This window comes from Macrobrachium rosenbergii, chromosome 13, assembly GCF_040412425.1.
Source record: "Macrobrachium rosenbergii isolate ZJJX-2024 chromosome 13, ASM4041242v1, whole genome shotgun sequence".
In the NCBI taxonomy this organism is placed as follows: domain Eukaryota; kingdom Metazoa; phylum Arthropoda; class Malacostraca; order Decapoda; family Palaemonidae; genus Macrobrachium; species Macrobrachium rosenbergii.
Genome location: NC_089753.1, coordinates 34,596,413 through 34,616,857, shown reverse-complemented (window position 1 = coordinate 34,616,857; position 20,445 = coordinate 34,596,413). Strand labels below are relative to the sequence as shown.

General features: G+C 38.1%; 2 protein-coding genes and 2 non-coding genes across 4 annotated transcripts in view; 2 read left to right on the top strand and 2 right to left on the bottom strand.

Annotated features, from left to right (window-relative positions):
- LOC136845152 (uncharacterized) overlaps positions 1-20,445 on the bottom strand; it is a 169,693-nt gene that overhangs the window by 34,098 nt on the left and 115,150 nt on the right. The window lies entirely within an intron of this gene.
- On the top strand, positions 1,373-12,837 carry LOC136845151 (uncharacterized). The gene is made up of 8 exons (XM_067115098.1): positions 1,373-1,601; positions 2,112-2,264; positions 4,038-4,316; positions 5,588-5,722; positions 6,682-6,871; positions 7,751-7,863; positions 10,801-10,869; positions 12,230-12,837. Exons 1-8 carry the CDS (start codon positions 1,560-1,562, stop codon positions 12,278-12,280), a joined length of 1,032 nt encoding a protein of 343 aa, XP_066971199.1. The 5' UTR covers positions 1,373-1,559; the 3' UTR covers positions 12,281-12,837.
- TRNAR-ACG (transfer RNA arginine (anticodon ACG)) lies at positions 18,977-19,049 on the top strand. The gene has a single exon. It is a non-coding gene; the product is annotated as a tRNA-Arg (tRNA).
- On the bottom strand, positions 20,001-20,073 carry TRNAR-ACG (transfer RNA arginine (anticodon ACG)). The gene has a single exon. It is a non-coding gene; the product is annotated as a tRNA-Arg (tRNA).

Genomic DNA, 20,445 nt, shown 5'->3' with positions numbered 1-20,445 from the left:
TGGGAAAATGAGAGAGAGAGAGAGAGAGAGAGAGAGAGAGAGAGAGAGAGAGAGAGAGTGTAATTATTGTCTTCTATGCTGGGAAATAGATTGTTTATTTCATTAGTACCGGGAAAATAAGGAGAGAGAGAGAGAGAGAGAGAGAGAGAGAGAGAGAGAGAGAGAGAGAGAGAGAGAGAGAGAGATCGTAAGCGTAATTATTGTCTTCTATACTGGGAAATACATTGTTTATTTCATTAGCACTGGGAAAATAAGGCGAGAAAGAGAGAGAGAGAGATTGTCAATATATTTATTGTCTTCTATACTGGGAAATAAATTGTTTATATCATTACTACTGGGAAAATAACTTGAGAGAGAGAGAGAGAGAGAGAGAGAGTGTAAATATAATCAGTGTCTTCTATAGTGGGAAATAGATTGCTTATTTCATTAGTACTGGGAAAATAACTTGAGAGAGAGAGAGAGAGAGAGAGAGAGAGAGAGAGAGAGAGAGAGAGAGAGAGAGAGAGATGTAAATATAATCAGTGTCTTCTACACTGGGAAATAGATTGCTTATTTCATTAGTACTGGGAAAATAACTGAGAGAGAGAGAGAGAGAGAGAGAGAGAGAGAGAGAGAGAGAGAGAGAGAGAGAGAGAGAGAACTTTTGCCCACGATAACCTTCAAAAAACGAACGAAAAAACCAGACGTATAAAGTGATTTATGACGGTCGTCTAACGTCCATTACGAAAGAGGCACAAACGTGGCGTTTCAGACCATTTTCCACACTCTTTTACGCCGTCGGCCATTGGGAGTCGTTTTGACTCATTGCCGCCTGGGAAATGACGCGAGTGTTTTAAGAATTTTAAAAGAGATGTTTCAGTTCATTAATTTGGGTTGCGTGAGGAAATGCTATATATTTTTTTTTCTGTATAGGAAATATCGGAACAGGCAACTGTGTAGCATGAGGGGAATTTCAGCTGCTGAAAGTGAATAGCCTGGAACATATATTTAATACTCTCTCTCTTTACACACACCCACACATATATACATTATATATATGTATAATTTATATATACATATATTTACATAATTTATGTTTATATGTATATATACACACACATATATAAATATATATACATATACTGTATTATATATATATATATATATATATATATATATATATATATATATATATATATATATATATATATATCTATATAGGCCTATATATATACACACGCAGTTACATGCGTGTGCGTGTCCACATGTGTACAGGCAATAAAAATTAAGAGAGAGAGAGAGAGAGAGAGAGAGAGAGAGAGAGATTTAGGGGCGGAGTCAATACAGACAAAACTGAATCAGGAATGAGACAGGTGTGACGGGCCAATAGGCGAGCCTCGTCACTCGATACTCGAGAGCCGGTCAGCGGAGGTTCTCTTATCCGGGGCCTCTCCGCCTTTACTTCTCCGACGCCACTTGCGCGAGGAAAGCAGGAGAAGGAGAGGAGGAAAGAGAAAGAGGAAGAGAGAGAGAGAGAGAAGACGAAGCAGCGATATTTTGGCAGAGCAACAACGTCCAAAATGTTCGGCTTATTTCTGACTGCTTTCCTTGTGACGCTCGAGGTAAATCTAACCTTTTTTTTCTTTTCTCATAGAGGTTTTTAACAGTTGTGCCCGAAGTGTGCTTATTTAAAATACGAAGAAGATTCTCTACCTAGGTTTTCATTTGCTGTCGAGAACTGGTCATACGTTCATTTCGTTTCTCTGCTTAGCATCTGAGCTAAAGACAATTAGAGGGGCTTTGGAATAAATATTCTATTTTTTTTTTATTTAAATCTTTTAAGAATCGAAACTGTGAACGTGACTTCAAATTTTGGTGTACACATTACAGGTGACTGTAAAATGAATGAAGTAGCTAGTTATTATACGAGTAAGGAAGTAAAGACAGTGAGAAGTTTGCAGAAGTTTAGTATCAAAGGGAGAAAAAGTTGGTACACATGATAACGTGTGTACCAAACTAATTTTAAGTCAGTCAGAACTACAGTTTTTTTATATATACATTCTAAACTGTATATTTTTCAAAAGTCATTTCCCTTTGCAACGCTTAAAAGTCATTTTCCTTTGCAACCCAAGGAGTGCAGCGGAATGGCGCCTTCTCTGATAGACCCGAGACAAGCCGACGTTTTTCCAGCGCTGGGGTTCGAGCTGTGCGGTTTGATCCTGAATGATCAGACGAGGACAGACTGCATCGCTTGCTTCGCGGGAGCAGACTCTGACTGGCTACAGGTAAGGGGCCCTTTCTTCCTTTCTTTCTTCTTTTACCTCCTCGCCGGGGTCTCAGAATGACAGCTGGCTTCCAGTGAGGCTTTCAAGAGTCAACTGGATTTTGAGGTGGCTTCGGTTCTAATGTAATATTTTTGTTAATGAGTAAAAAAAAAAAAAAGCCGCAATAATGTAAATGAGAGACTGTATTTTTCCAAAATACAAAAAAGGGTAAAAAAAAAAGAAAATAAGGAAGCTTTCGACCGTTTGCATAACGGTCCTCTTTTTTCGTAAAATGATCGTAAACGATTCAGCCATTAATTACGAATCTGAGCAAGATACTTTTCAGTCATTAGTCTCGGGTGGCAAAGTAATGCTTTTTCAACTTCCACTTAAGCAACGATCTCTAATGCACTTTCGAAGGTAATTACGGCTAATGAGCACCGCGCAGGTGAGCTCTGGGTCTTCTCAACCATCCGCTTGACAGGTTTGTGATGGAAATGTCACCTGGACTTTCCATGAATATAAGAGGTTGACGGTTTGATGTGCAAGCACAGTTTCTGTTTCTAATCTTATTCAAACGAGCCAGAGGTCATTAACCTTATGTATAAATGCAGGTTTTTTCGGGGAAAATTTTGTTAAAATACGTATAGAAACTCACGCAGACGTGTGTGTGTGTGTGTTTGTGTACACCTGCAAGTGCAACCACACACACATACATACACATACTTAAATACGTATACATAGCACGATACATATACAACAATACATACATACACAGCGTTTGACCAGCCTTTTTTCAGTCTTTCAACAAATTCCACCTAAACAATGCCTGTTTTGGAAATTAGTTTTCCTAAAATTTCTTTGGTGCCTTTGTTATTATGACTGATTTTATATATATATATATATATATATATATATATATATATATATATATATATATATATATATATATTATATATATATATTATATATATATGTATAACTGAATCACGAAAATATGGAACGTGATGAATATATAAATAAATAAAATCCACAGAAAGGAAACAGGAAACACTGGAGTGCTGCGGAGGCCTTTCGACACTAGTCTTCTAAGTAAAGGTCTAGTGTCGAAAGGCCTCGCAGCACTCCAGTGTTTCCATTTCTTAATTTTATCTTATATATATATATATATATATATATATATATATATATATATATATATATATATTTATATATAAGTATATAGTTACTAACAGGACCTCACTGAAACTGGATGGTGTCTAGCGGAGATATTTATTAAAAAAAAAAAAGTTACAAGCTTTCCAGGACTAACAGTCCTGGAAAAGCTTGTAACTTTTTTTTAATAAATATCTCCGCTAGATACCATCCAGTTTCGATGAGGTCCTGTTAGTGATTGTATTAATAAACAGAACAATTGTGTAAGAGATAAAACTAATATACAGTAAGTATCTATAATATATATATATATATATATATATATATATATATATATATATATATATATATATATATATATATATATATATATGTGTGTGTGTGTACACCAGAAAATCCTGGATCTTAGATATAGATAACTCCGTTCTGAACAGTCACAGAGGTGCAAGTGGTTCTGACGATATCACACTGTTACAAACAGAAACAATATTAGGGCACACATCATCTCCCACATAAGTACTACTGTATATGACAACTCTAACAGTAACAGCAAATAGAACGAGGCGACAGTTTATGTATTTATATTAATAAATATAAATATATCAATAAATATGGCAAGTGACTGTGTTGCTTTCCCAGGCTAATGACTGCGTTGGAAAGTGGCTCCCCAGCAGCCTTGCAATTTGCGCTGACGCCGCTTACAGTCTGCGCGGAACTAGCAACACTGGCGCGTCGGGTGCCAGAGACTCCAGTGGTAATGGCAACGGTGGTAGCGCGGTCGGTTTAGGCAACGGAGGCAGCGCGGGCGGCAACGGCAACGGTGGCAATGGTGGCAACGGTGGCTTCGCCGTGATAGCGCAAAGCAAACTTCAGAACTGTTTAAGGAGAGCCAAAAACAGCCAGATAAGAGAGATGAACGTGAGCAGTTGTGCCAGATACTTTCTTTCTGAAACTTCCTTTGCTCCATTAGAGATTCTCTCTCTCTCTCTCTCTCTCTCTCTCTCTCAATTTTATCAGTCCTTTCTTCGTGAAGCATCCTTCAAACTTCCATACCTCTTTCTATCTTTCCTTCTGGCCCCATCCTGTCTATAACACCCATCTATAATTTTCCTCCTTCCTAATAGAGCCCTTTCTTTCTACAACATTTCTCACCTGTTCATTCCCTCTGTCATTCCTTCCTTCTGAGTCCTTTCTTTCCACAACCTTCCTTCACCATCACTCCTTCATTCCTTCACAGGTCAATATTTTTTAAACATCCCTCAGACTCCCCTTAGATGTTCTTAATAGTTTCTTGCTTTGGAATCTTTATGCCAATAAAAGCCTCGTCAAAAGGCTTCTGGAAATTAAGGTTATGAGAGAAAAGTTTATATTTCTAAGAGACCCATTTACACGCACGAAAATGTGTTTAAGGCTGATTCACATTATAACATCACGTCACCGACACGTCACGTCACGTCAGAGGACGTGAGAATTTCTTACAAGTAATCAAATGGACTTGTTCACACCATCACGTCACGTCACCATCAAGCACCCGGCATCCACCGTTACTTCACGACCCGGTTTCTTGGAAAGAATATTTTGACGTGACGTGACGTGACGGTGCTTCTGCAAGTTTCTTAACGCTAAATCTGTGAGCGCCATGACTACTGGGAGGTTGGGGCACGAATTGAACGGGATTGGGGTGGGTAGTGTGAATACAAGGCACGGCTGATGCGACGGTGACGTGACAGTGACGTGATGGTATAATGTGAACGTAAGTATGGTCTTTTCAGCAAATGAAAGTACGCCCTAATAGGGGTGACTTCAGTAATAAAAGTTAAGTATACCTTAGTTTTACCAGACCACTGAGCTGATTAACAGCTCTCCTAGGGCTGGCCCGAAGGATTGGACTTATTTTACGTGGCTAAGACAAAATAGAAGAGGCAGAATTCACTGCCACATTTATCCTCCAACTGCTGAAACAGGGATAAATACCCTAGCAGACGACTTGTGTCTCCAAAGTAGTTCCCTATTCCTACGCACACAAGTCCTTCACCCTTTAGAAATTAAGAAACAAATGCGCAACAAAGCAATACGCACTTCAAAAATTGATTATACTCATCTCCCAACTAAGTTTGAAAACGTATCTATCTTTAGGCTATTTGCAGCTCGTTGTCACTGGATAGTAATTCATGTTCTGGTCGTTACAGCGAGCTAATGTTCTCTACACGAAGGGAAGTCAGTTCCTGAAGACTGTCGGGGACTCCAAGATCATTGAGGACGGAGGGGCAACCATATTCTCCTGTATGGCACAAGAATTGATTCTGGGCGACAGAAGTCTAAGGGTAAGCAATAGGATAAGGCAATGGGGCCACACCGTCCTTTTTTATTAGTTTTCTGTAAAAGAGAACTGTTGATATGACTATTTGTCTGTCTGTCCGCACTTTTTCTGTCCGCCCTCAGATCTTAAAAACTACTGAGGCTAAAGGGCTGCAAATTGGTATGTTGATCATCCACCCTCCAATCATCAAGCATAACAAATTGCAGCCCTTTAGCCTCGGTAGTTTTTATTTTATTTAAGGTCAAATTTAGCCAAGATCGTGCGTCTGGCACCGCTATATATAAGTGCCAACAATACAGGCCACCACCGGGCCGGGGCTGAAATTTTCATGGGCCGCGGCTGAGAGTATCATGGGCCATGGCTGAGAGTTTCATACAGCAATATATGCTGTACAGAAAAATCGACTGCGCCGAAGAAACTTCGGCACATTTTTACTTTGAGTGTGTGTGTTTTTTTTGTGTGTGTGTTTTTTTTTTAATCTACCTTCCTCCCTCCCTCTTTCTTGCATAGCCCTTTCCTTCTGAAGTCACGGGATTGCTTTCTGGTCGACAAAACTCAAAAAGTTTTGGGGGAGAGGTAATCAGTAGGACAGTGTTGCCCTATACTGATTTTCTTGCTTTATTTCTAACACTTTCCGTGTTTCCCCTTAATCATTTCTGTACAGCTTTTTTTTTTTTGAGAACTAATTCTGAACGAAAAAACTTATAAGTCAAGGAAAAGGGATAAAGGTCAACCAGTGATTTCATTTCGGTGATTTCTTTCTAAAACCTCCCTTGCTCCATATCTATGTATTTCCTTCATTCCTGCAGAACCATTAAGCCAATACACTGCAAAATATAAACCATCATGGTATAGCAACTGCTTTATAATTAGACCCCAGATTACTCATTTAAAGTATATCTGCCTAATTTAGGTAAATCCCCCATGTTCAAATTTACCTATAAGGAAAAAAAATCTTTCCAGCTTCCCCTGAGGGAACAATGTGGCAGCTGCTTCACCAGATTCAAAATGGACCCGATCAACGAACAGTGGCACTTAGGCAATGGTCATAAACCCAATCAAGAAATAGGAGATGGGGAGAGAGCTTCACATAAGGATGGGCACACAAAGGTCAAGGCAGAGGTCAAGAAGCTGGAGAACTCCAGTGGACTTGGTAAGGTCGCTTAAGAATCAGCTGAAGAAAAGAACCTTCCTTCATCTTATTTAGCAGTGGAGGGGACTCGCTGAATTGAATACAGAATTTAGGCCAAAGGCCAGGCACTGGGACCTATGAGGTCATTCAGCGTTGAAACGGAATTTGACAGTAAAAGGTTTGAAAGGTGTAACAGGAGGGAGACCTCGCAGCTGCACCATGATTCAATTGTTAGAAGAGGGTGGAAAGTAAGATGTAAGAAAGAGAATATGAAAGGAGGTATAGTAAAGGGAACGAAAGGGGTGTTGCAAAGAAATTTAAAGTAATGCCTACAGTGCACCGCATGAGGTGCACTGACGGCATTAACCCCCCCTACGGGGCGGAAGGGAATCATGAACTCAATTTGATGTGGAGTTATTTTGATACTCCTTATAATCATTACATATAATTATTTTAATTATTATCCATAATCTTCTCTGCACTCTGACCTCCTTGAATGATTTTGATGACTTTGACGATACAGAAATGAATTTAGCAATCGCGGATACCATCATTCAAACACCATAACAGATAAATAAATAAATCCCTTAATAAATGATATTTTTACTCTGGCCCAGGGCATCAAATGAATATTTTTTTTTTTTTGTCAATAGACTACTAGTTAAGCTCTAATCCACCTGGTTCAGATGTACAGTAAATCTCTTCAGTAGATTAGTTATTATCACTTAACAAAAAAAAATTCTGTCGATACCAGTGCAGATTTCTCTTTCATTTTTTTTTTTTTCTGTATCTGTTGAGCACATGTGAAGCTAGATACTAATCTGATTTCAGGATGATCAGAATAGCTTCAGAAATTCACAACAATTGTTCCACTTCTATTATTATTATTATTATTTCCAGGAGAAAGAACTCTCGTCTATCAATATGGGTACGTTGGAAATGACATGCCCTACCACGGCATAGGGCCCTTTGCGGTAGACATTCTGAAAGGAGAATGCATTTACGAAAAAATGGTGAGTAACCGCGTCAGTTTTCCCTTCTTCCATTTACTGCTCGTCGTCACGACACCTGTCCTGTTTCGCGAAGGAGAGCAATAAGCTGACGCATGAGAATCGGAACTAAAAACTCCGACGATATGAATATTCATGCTTGAAACTCTAGGATGCCACTGAAGCAATTGCTTTCAGCGAATACATATATATATATATATATATATATATATATATATATATATATATATGTATGTATGTATGTGTGATCACCATACACCTTATTGTTTTGGACGGTTTAGTACCAAATGGGTACAGCCTTATAAGTCTCAGTCTCTCTGCAAATCTAGGGGTGAGGTTGCTAGCCCTACCCCTTTTTTCCCAGACCTCAGCAGACACTCGTTGCCCATTTCCAGATTGTTGGACCGTTGTGTGAGAATTCGGGAGCCGTACACGAACCCAGCTAACGCGATGAAGCGCTATACCACCAAAGCACTTGTCTGTTTGTGAAACTATTTCGGTTAGACAAGGTTGAATTTGGTTCTTATTGCACTGTGCTATTCTCTCTCTCTCTCTCTCTCTCTCTCTCTCTCTCTCCTCTCTCAACATTATCAGACTTCTGAGTTCTTTCTATTCTTACACAACTAAAGAGACTTTAGAGATCGTTCTATTCTTACACAACTGAAGAGACTTTAGTTCGATCTATTCTTACACAACTGAAGAGACTTTAGTTCGTTCTATTCTTGCACAACTGAAGAGACTTTAGTTCGTTCTATTCTTACACAACTGAAGAGACTTTAGTTCGATCTATTCTTACACAACTGAAGAGACTTTAGTTCGTTCTATTCTTACACAACTGAGGACTGACTGACTGATTATATCTATTAAAACTGGCGTCACAACATCTAGGTTATTGACGCCGTAATAAATTTAAGTAGAAAACTAAAAATAAATAAATAAGTTTTAAAAGAATTTCATATAAAAATTATACACAACTGAGGAGGCATTATTCTCAAAAGTTAACAATAAATTGAGTTCGTGTTGGTAATGATAACTGTTGTGATTCAAAAATGTTATTGTGCAGCCTCTTACCTGAGCTCAATCTCGTTCGCTAAGGCTTATATCGATAGCAAACGGGAGTAAACAGGCGTATGAACAAATAATGTAACATTTACACAAAATGCCAATACATAAAATAGTAAATTAAAGGAATAATTTAACAATATAAAGCATATTCGGTATCACGGGACGTACTCTTTGGAGTCATTCTTGAAATTATCGTTTTCTATTTTCGTCATTAAAGAAAATGGATGATTATAAAGAGCGCTTGTATTAACGAAGACCGTTGAACGGAAAAATATATCATCATCACATTAGCCTTACACTCTTAATGTACATACTAACAACAGCACACTTTTCAGATTGTTTTTTCTTTTTATTGTGAAGGTGGAAGTTGGGTGTCAAATACCAAACAGGTGTTACACACGTATGAGTGTGCTCGATAAGTTTACCTAAATTTCACCGACATCGCTGGTTACTTAAAATTTGACAGCGAGAAACTCCCTTGATATTTTTAAGTTTTCTGTAAAAGAAAACTATTGTGCCGGCTTTGTCTGTCCGTCCGAACTTTTTTCTGCCCGCCCCCACATCTTAAAAACTCCTGAGGCTAGAGGGCTGTAAATTGGTATGTTGATCATCCACCCTCCAAGCATCAAGCACATACATTGCAGCCCTCTAGCCTCAGTAGTTTTTACTTATTTAAGGTTAAAGATAGCCATAATCGTGCGTACGGCAACTATATAGGATAGGCCACCACTGGGCCGTGGTTAAAGTTTCATGGGCCGCGGCTCATACGGAATTATACCAAGACCACTGAAAGGTAGATTTATTTTCGGTGGCCTTGATTATAAGCTGTAGCGGCTGTACAGCTTTGGCACATTTTTTACTTGTTTGAAAATAAATATTGATTTATTCACGTATTTATCTATTTTTAATCTTTAATCTACTCTTAAGTAATATTTCAGTCACAGTTCCTTTGGTGCAGAATTAACCCTTTACTTATGGTCATTAGTAGAGAATTAACCCTTTACTTATGGTCATTGGTACAGAATTAACCCTTTGCTTAACCAGTCTTATTGTCATTAGCATTTATTTGCAGACTCTTAGGCAGGGGTTACTAGCCCTGGACCAATGTGTCTGAGACTTGTGGTCAAATTTTTATATCACGCTGGAATTTTCAAAGTAATTAGATCCTCAACACTCCCCCCCCCCCCCCAACTGTCTCTCTCATAATGTGAGCGGTTGCCTGCTCTTCTCTGGGTCTTATCCCAGGTTGGGGACATTTTCATACACCAATTCCGTCCTTGTTAACCTAACGAATGAATTATGTTTAGTTCGGTGGTTCTCAACCTGGGGGCGTCAGCTATTTCCAGGGGGGGGGCCACAAGCCCTAGGAAAAAATTTAAAATTCTCTAATTATATTCGTTATTGTCTTAACAAGAGTGAGGAACTAATATTCAGAAGTTTAAGAACAAATGCAAACGTATTGCCTTATGACGTTAGTATCCTTTAGTCTACTACTGTGGTTAGACTCGTTCGGCTTAAGAATAAAAACACCCTTTCAATCTTTCTCTTTATTTTTCATTTTCCTTTGAATCTTGGAGGGAATTTTACTCATAGACGCAAGGGGGCCGTGGAGGGAAGGACCAACTCTCAGAGGGGGCGTGGTAATAAAAAGCTTAATAACCACTGGTCTAGTTGGTAAGGTGACAGTTGAAGGTTGCAAGGGGACTAGACTTGAACAGAGAAAAAATAATACAGATATGGGAGACAGTGCAGCATCAAAATACTGTATAATCCACTGTGTGGTGGAGGGACGGGAGGCGGGTAGGAAATCGCTCATCAGATTTTTAATCACTCGTTCTTTCTCTGTTTTAAATTCTATTTTCATATCTGTTACAGGCTGAGGGAGGAAGCGTTGACGCCTTAGTATCGGCCATCTTGCAAAATGATTACCCAGTGCCCGCTTGGGTAAGTTGAAGCATTGAAATCAGTTACCACATTCGCCGAAAGTTTTTATGCGTAGGTGTGTGTGTGTATATATATATATATATATATATATATATATATATATATATATATATATATATATATATATATATATATATATATACAGTATGTATATATATATATATATATATATATATATTTATATGCATATATATATATACTTATATATATATATATATATATATATATATATATATATATATATATATATTTTTATATATGTGTATATATATACACATATTTTTATATATATGTATATGTATATATATATATATATATATATATATATATATATATATAAATAAACATACATACACTAATACGGCCTCATAACGATAATATAATCTGGTAAGTCGTTCGTTTCAGATGATAAATTACAGTCACGTTAGATATCAAGGTTAAATCACAGCTGTAATCCCTGTGATTATACCACTTGCATCTTGGCTCATAAACACATGTACCAAACACAGTCATCTAGGTTTTCAATTTGGTATCCGAGATATGTGGCTTAAAGTATTTTAGACATTTTATTGGGCTCATACCGACAGACACTGTCAAATTACAAATATACTTCCACGATGATGTTTGACAACTGTCAGTCAAAGATTTGTCTCGAGATGCAAGTCTGATATATTTTTTTTTTATCATCACTGCTGCCTTAACAGTGATTCGCATGAATATGCCTGTCTTTTTGCATGTTTGCCTGTTTATTTTTCGTCAATACTTGGCTATAACATTTCTATTCATATCTAAGGGTAAGCGTACGTGTAGCGCATATATATATATATATATATATATATATATATATATATATATATATATATATATATATATATATATATATATATATATATATATATATATATATGAGTTATTCTGTCGCCATTTCTAAATGTATTTCACACAACCAAGAACTTTCACATGTACGCATGCGCGTCAGTACTTGCGTGTGGAGTGGAATACAGAGTTTAGGCCAAAGGCCAAGCGCTGGGACCTATGAGGTCATTCAGCGCTGGAAAGGAAACTGAGAGTAAGTATAGGTCTGAAAGGTGTAACAGGGGGTAAACCTCGCAGCTGCACTATGAAATAGCTGTTAGGAGAGGGTGAACAGCAAGACGGTAGAAAGATAATATGAATGGAGGTCCAGTAAAAAGAACGAAAGGGGTTGCAGCTAGGGGCCGAAGGCACGCTGCGAAGAACCTTTAGTGATGCCTACAGTGCATCCCACGCGGTGCACTGATGGCACTAGCGGGAAGTGTTTGTGTGTGCGTACATTCCTGTACGAGTGATACTTATACCTAATCCACTTATCTCGTTCCAGATTTTCCGAGAGCTCTTGAACAACATAGACTCTATTACCCTTCCGGCGTAAAGGAGACTCGAGTAAATGATCGACTGTAATATCCTCGAGATTCTGGGGAATAAAATCTGCAATGCTGTTGACTGATATGTTAAAACACTTCTCCTGTGGCATCACAATGTGCACTTCTTCCAAAACTTCTTTTTTTTTTTTTACCGTAACGTGGAGGCGGCAGTTGATACAGACCATTGTATAACAAGCTGTTAATTAAATATAATCTTACACACACACACACACACACACACACATATATATATATATATATATATATATATATATATATATATATATATTACATTGATCTGAGTGACGTAATGGGTAATAGGGTGGTGCATGGTTCTAACGAAGGTTAAAAGGTCCAGTTAAAATAAGGTCTTTCGTCAAAACGTAAGAAAAACAAAAAGATGGCAATTATGCACTTGCATACTGTACGGCATCTGGTTTTACTAAAGAGAAAAAAACGTCTATATGCTGTATGAATTTATTAACCTGACTATTGGCCAGCTAGCTTTAATAAGAGGATAGTGTTGCAAAATAAATAATGTTGTTTTAATAAAAGGCAAAATTTCCTGGTCGTTGTGTAATACCTGATTCTAATAAAGAAAAGAGGTATCGTGGCATTGCACGACATCTCTTCTTAATAAAAGAGGCTTGGCCGTATTGCACGATGCCTTGTTTCGCCCGAGCTAATTCATGACGGAAACTTGCTGACTTTTAGGCTGGTTCACATTATAACATCACGTCACCGACACATCACGTCACGTCAAAGGACGTGAGAATTTCTTACATGTGATCAAATGGACTTGTTCACACCGTCACGTCACGTCACCATCAAGCATGCAGCATCATCCACCGTCACTTCACGACACGCTTGAAATTCTAATAATCATTAAAAATCAGATATGTTCAATAAACGTACAAAAATATCGGTGAAATCATTCGGACGGTGACAGTGAAGTACCTAGTATGTAAAATCGAAAATTACACGGTCTCTTCCTTCTTTTACTTTTCCTTCTTCCCCCTTGCTTTATCCCACCTAGATGTCCACCTTCTTTAACATTACACCCATGTTCACCTTTTTTGAGTCAGTGCAATGAATCTATAAATGTCACGCAGTACCCTTGTTAAGCTACTCAATAAAACAATAATAATCTGAGGTAGGCACTGAGCCCGCATTTGCAAAGTTCGTGCATCGATTCCGAACTCTTGCAGAGCAGTCGTTTCAGGTGAGAAAGGTACCAATGTCAGCTGGGAGTCCAGAGTAGGGCAAGGGTCTGACAACCTCATCCCTAGACATTTACTGAGAACCGAAAGGCTCTAGGCTTCTGGCGTCATCTGCTCTTAAGAGCAAACAGGTAAAAAATGCGCCGAAGTTTCTTCGGTGCAATCGAGTTTTCTGTACAGCATATAATCAAGGCCACCGATGGTAATCTATCTTTTGGCGGGCACGGTATAATGCTGTAAGAGCCGCGGCCCATGAAACTTTATGATAATTCTAAGGTAATCGTCAGTTACTCGAACGTTACACACAAAATTATATATATATATATATATCTATACTGTTTATATAATATACACACACACACACACACACACACACACACACACACACATATATATATATATATATATATATATATATATATATATATATATATATATATATATATATATATATATATATATATATATATATATATATATATATATATACTGTGCGTGTGATGTTCGAGTAACTGACGATTACCTTAGAATCATCATAAGAAAATTTGTGTGAAACTGAATTCACTCATATACATATTTTTGAACTTTCGGGATACTGTAGACAGACATAAAGAGAGAGAGAGAGAGAGAGAGAGAGAGAGAGAGAGAGAGAGAGAGAGAGAGAGAGAGAGAGAGAGGAGGCTCTTCACCTCCCTACATCCACTGCTAATTAAGAACCGGCAAATTGGTAGTAGGATTGCAATCAGCGCCATAACAGCATTCAAAGCCAGACAGGAGGAAGCCCACCAGGGTATATAAGTGACTTATTTTAGTTTAGAATCTATTAGATTATTCATTTGCTTTTTTTTTTTAATCCTTCTCCCTTTTTCATTTATGTTGTTTCACAAATTGTATCCATCTCTTTATTCTCAATTCTTCGTTAAGTCTATCTGGTTTATTCTCTCTTTATCTATTCACACCCTTTCTCTCTCTCTCTCTCTCTCTCTCTCTCTCTCTCTCTCTACCCATCTGTCTCGCCCTTCTCCTGGCCTCTATCTACCTCCTGCATCTATCTCTGCTGACTGTTTCCCTCCATTAACTGCCAAGCTTTGGAAATCTCTTCCTGCCCCCCTTTTCCCGGACCCTTCTAACCTTTCGCCCTCCGAGAGGCATCAAGCCACGCCCTATGCCCTTCCCCGTTTATTCTCTCGCTTCTTCGGGGTTGGGTTCTATAGAGATGGGCTTTGGGTTCCCTGTCCCGTCAGTTAACCTCTGGATTACAGAAAACTGCTATTCGCGTGAATCTCTTAATTGCGAAGCCTCTCATAAATCACGCAAACTATTTGGACATCGGTTTTATTGGGATCTTCTCGGATTGAGGAGGTGCGATCATTTCGAAAAGTTTTCAGGGTTTAAATGAGATTTGGGGACGTGGAAGTGAGAGAGAGAGAGAGAGAGAGAGAGAGAGAGAGAGAGAGAGAGAGAGAGAGAGAGAGGAAACGTCGAGATTATTTTTAACGCAATAAAAACTTCACTGCTTCTCCGAGCGAAGTTAACGGAAAGAAAATAGGGGAAGTTTTCCTTTACAGGGTTTTGCTAACTTCGATGGCAAGAAGGCATAACAAAAAAATTTGTCAAATGCATGAGGAACTTACACCTTTGGGTAAATATGAACGTGAAAATTAAATGCTAATATCATTTTATCTTTGTAAATGAGATTCTAATGAGTGAATTTCTTACGGCCGGGTGGTGTTTTCCCGAGACGTAACCGAGTATCGGGACCTTTTCCTGAAGAAAGCGGGACGCCATGTCTTAAAAACTAACCATAGAATTTTCTTGAAAATAATCTCATTATGTTTCCCACACCCAAATTACCTTCAACCATATCCTAACCTAACCTAATCTAACCTACCCTACAACCTAACCTGGGGGCATACATCTCAGGAATTTGCAGCCGGGTGCTGGAAAAGCCTTCTCATCTTTGCAGTACAATAGGAGAGATATTGCATCGTCACGAATGTACTACAAGCAAAGTGCTTTAAGAAAGCATAAACAAATAACTTTTTTCTGTAACGTCTCACACTATTTCGTTTACTTCGAATTCAATCACGTCATCTTAGAACGTCTTATTATAGGAGTTGAACTGAATATAGAATTTAGGCCAAAGGCCAAGCACTGGGACCTGCGAGGTCAGTCAGCGCTAAAACGGAAACTGACAGGAAGAAGGTCTGAAAGGTGTAACAGGAGGAAAACCTCGCAGTTGCACTAAGAAGGAGGAAAGTAAGATGGAAGAAAGAGAATATGAAAGGAGGTACAGTAAAAGGAACGGAAGGGGGTGCACTAGAAGACAAAGGCACGCTGCACAGAACCTTAATGCCTACAGTGCACCGTATGAGGTGCACTGACGGCACTGCGCCCCCTACGGGGAGCATCAGATTTAGAGCCATCTGTGTTTATGCTGGAACAGTACCCTTAGTAATGCAAGCTTGCATTACTAAGTCGAGTTCCCTATCTAATGATTTAGTACTTATCAAGTGCAATCTTCTAGTTGGCAACCTACTTCTTGCATTCAATATTTATTTTTCTTATTTTAATTAACTACATAAAGAAGTGACTGTGTTATTTGTTAAGCACCAACAAACTTCTAGTCGGCAACCTATACTTCTTCCTATTTTTTCTTATACTAAATAACTGAATAAATAAGTGAATGTGCTACGGCAATTCAACACCATTTACTCTAACGTTATTAACATTATATATACGACTAACAGATGCATACTGATAACTGCAACTACGCATGAGCTTCCGTGACAGATTTAGGTCTTCACATGACCTCTATTACAGCAATCTTCCTGCTTTTTTCAGGTGTTACCATTTGCATGTGACCTAAATACCATTGCTTTCAGGGCAGAGGTTTGCTTGTTTATACTTCTGTTCATTCGATATCTTCATCCCGTTTTTTTTTTTTTTTGTCGTACATCTTATGCAAGTAATGGGGAACGGGACACATTTTCCCCGAGATGTAACCGAGTACCGGGACCTTTCCCTGAAAAAAAGCGGGACGCCATATCTTCAAAACTGACCATAGAATTTTCTTGAAAATAGTCTCATTGTTTTTCCCACACCCAAATGCTGTGGAACGTATCTAACCTAGAACATCCTATTCTAACCTAACCTAGGGGCATGGCAAAAAAAAAAAAAAAAAAAAAAAACCAGGACTTGTGCAATACTAGCATAAATCGCAGGGATTTTGCGAACGGAACAGCTGAAGCCTGGCTACAGGGCGTGACATGTCTTGAAAGGTTAAGGACAGCTGTTATATAATAACAATTGCTTTAATTGCTAACTTGGGCCTCTTTACAAGGGTTTGTTGTTTGTGGTTGTCATGATCCCACATTACTATTGTTTTTATTCTTAAAGCAGATTGCTTAGTGTCAGTGAATCTTGTATTGGACATATTGCCGTAAGATATTATTATTATATTATTACCTAAAGAGTCGTAGTGGATTTTTCTCTCAATGTACTTTCGTATTCTTACTGAGAGAGAGAGAGAGAGAGAGAGAGAGAGAGAGAGAGAGAGAGAGAGAGAGAGAGAGAGAGAAAGTAATCCAGAGCAGAGCAGATTGGCTGATTAATATTTGAAGCTTGAACGAACACTTCTGAGAAACCCGTTGTACGCGAACGTTTCTGAAAGTAGTGCCAGCAGTTTGAGGCGCAGAGATCAGCTGAACGAACGAAAACTAATGAAAACTGACCATGGCCTGGAGATAAGGAGAGCTGTCGAAAAACACTGGAAACTGGACGATTACAAATGAAAGGTAACAAAACACAATTAAATTACTGTGTCTAAAGACGGACAGAAAACTGTTCAACGAAAATTTCCGGACCCGTGAAGAGATGCTTTTGCCTTAGAGAGAGAGAGAGAGAGAGAGAGAGAGAGAGAGAGAGAGAGAGATAGAGAGAGAATCAGACATTCCTCTCATTTTCGTCTTGCCTGAAGATTGCTTATCAGGGTTTATCTTACCTGTAATGACCAAAATCAAGAGGGAGATAATCAAGCACATACGGTGTATTCTTAACTTTTTCCTTCTCTCTCTCTCTCTCTCTCTATCTATCTCTCAGGTGAAAGATCTCTCTCTCTCTCTCTATCTATGAGATGAAAGATCTCTCTCTCTCTATCTATCTATTCGGTGAAAGATCTCTCTCTCGCTCTATCTATTAGGTGAAAGATCTCTCTCTCTCTCTCTCTCTCTGTATCTGTTAAGTGAAAGATCTCTCTCTCTCTCTGTATCTATTAGGTGAAAGATCTCTCTCTCTCTCTGTATCTATTAAGTGAAAGATCTCTCTCTCTCTCTCTTTCTACTAGGTGAAATCTCTCTCTCTCTCTCTCTCTCTCTGTATCTATTAAGTGAAAGATCTCTCTCTCTCTCTCTCTATCTATTAGGTGAAAGATCTCTCTCTCTCTCTCTGTATCTATTAAGTGAAAGATCTCTCTCTATCTATCTATTAGGTGAAAGATCTCTCTCTCTCGCTCTCTCCATCTATTAGGTGAAAGATCTCTCTCTCTATTAGGTGAAAGATTCTCTCTCTATTAGGTGAAAGATTCTCTCTCTCTCTCTCTCTCTGTCTATCTATCTATTAGGTGAAAGATTCTCTCTCCCTCTCTATCTACTACGTGAAAGATCTCTCTCTCTCTCTAGTAGGTGAAAGATCTGAAAAATGAAGGAAGTAACTTCCATATCTGTCAGTAGGGTAGATGTACTTTAATGGCTTTCTTTCACAGTTCACATATTCTTTTCATAACTTTTTTACCATTCGCTTTCGAGTAACCGTTCACACTTTATTCTTTGTTATCCCTATTCCACTTCTTTCAGGCTACACTAACAGGAAGACTAGGGTTGCAATTCGCGGCGACTTTTGCAAAAGAAGAGAATAAAGAATAATTTTTTTTCTTAATCTCAAGTTTTAATGTTTACGTAAGCATACATTTGTGTGCTTGCTGGCACTAGCGGGTCCAGAAAAATTTCATGGGGGGGAGAGGGGCAAACGATATGTCATAATATACATACATACATATATATATGTATGTATATGTATACGTATATATATGTATATGTATATTTGTTTATATGAGCTACTCATTAAATATCTTCTTATAAGAATGGGTTTATATAATTGTTCAAGTACATTGCATTATTTTTCATTGGGGGGCACGTGCCCAGGTGACGCCCCCCCCAACCCGATTCGCTAATGTTTGCTGGGTATTTCCTTATTTTATTTTCTTCTCTTCATTGATTCCCTTATCATAAACGTACAACCTATTCTACGGAAAACTGCTGTGCAATTCACTGGGCTTATGTGTGTTCCATATGAACGTTTGTCCTTACTGAATAATAATAATAATAATAATAATAATAATAATAATAATAATAATAATAATTTTGCTGTCAAATTTAAAGACTCTTTGACTCGTGCAGCGACCTCAGGTCTTGCGACGTTGGGACAGGCCTTGTGGCGCAACGGATAACGCGTCTGACTACGGATCAGAAGATTCCAGGTTCGAATCCTGGCAAGGTCGAGGCAAGCTTTTGTTTTCAACTTGCGAACGCAAATTTGGAAGACAGAAATAGAGTACAATAGAATATGGAATTTAATCCAAATGCTGGGAGCTATGAGGTCAATCAGTGCTGAAACGGAAACTGACAGTAAAAAGGTTTGAAAGGTGTAACAGGAGGAAAACCTCACAGTAGCACTATGAAGCAATTGTTGGAACGGTGGGAGTAAGATGGAAGAAAGAGAATATGAACGGAGGTACAGTAAGAGGAACGAAAGGGGTTGCAGCTAGGGGCTGAATAGAAGTTAATTGTACTATTATTTTTTAACTAGTGGTATACTATTCTAGCATAAAGCTTCTATGCTGTCAACTTTACAATACTATAATTTTTATCTATATTTTTCCCCAAACCTTTTCACTGTATCTCAGTTGATTACATTTCATTTCCTTTGTCTTTTTGTGCTTGTTATTTTTCCCACTCAATATTGCCTACTGCATTCATGCTTGTGCTTTCATTCAGTCATTAACCTGATATCTCCCTCAAAGTCCTTCACTTCAGGAACACCAATAGAGTAACTAACCTTTTCGCTGTATCTCATTTGATTACATCTCATCATTTCATGTCTTTTTGTGCTCGTTATTTTTGTCTCTCTCAATACTGCCTACTGCATTCATGCTTGTGCTTTCATTCAGTCATTAACCTCATATCTCCCTCACAGTTCATAGCTTCAGGAACACCAACAGAATATATTTGTTACACATGCCATGCAAACTACACATTTTTTCTGACTGTTCTTTTCATAAAATCCCAGATGGCTTCTGACTATCAATTCCGTTTTCTCAATGCAGATGAAAGGTGTAATCACAATTTACATTCATGCAGTTTGCTTGAAGTATCATTTAACCTAACCAAAATTACTCTCGTAGCTCAACAACTTATACTATTTCGATCTTTTGGCAAAAAACACAATTCATCGACCTTGCCAGGATTCGAACCTGGAATCTTCTGATCCGTAGTCAGACGCGTTATCCGTTGCGCCACAAGGCCTGTGCTTGAGGAGACATCGTCAGATAGGAAAGTTCGTTCCTGCTTGAATCAAGCAATGCAAGTCTACTACATTTATTTCGCTTTCTCGCTGACCTTACTTTAATCTACTAATTATGTATTATAGATATGTACATATACATATGCACACACACACACACACACACACACACATATATATATATATATATATATATATATATATATATATATATATATATATATATATATATATATATATTACACAAAACACACACACACACACACACATATATATATATATATATATATATATATATATATATATATTATTTAGAGAGAGAGAGAGAGAGAGAGAGAGAGAGAGAGAGAGAGAGAGAGAGAGAGAGAGAGAGG

Coding starts and splice junctions, on each gene's coding strand:
- LOC136845151 (XM_067115098.1), top strand. CDS start 1,560: ATGTTCGGCTTATTTCTGACTGCTTTCCTTGTGACGCTCGAG. Junction 2,265..4,037: donor CAGACTCTGACTGGCTACAG/GTAAGGGGCCCT, acceptor TTGCTTTCCCAG/GCTAATGACTGCGTTGGAAA. Junction 5,723..6,681: donor TGGGCGACAGAAGTCTAAGG/GTAAGCAATAGG, acceptor AAATCTTTCCAG/CTTCCCCTGAGGGAACAATG.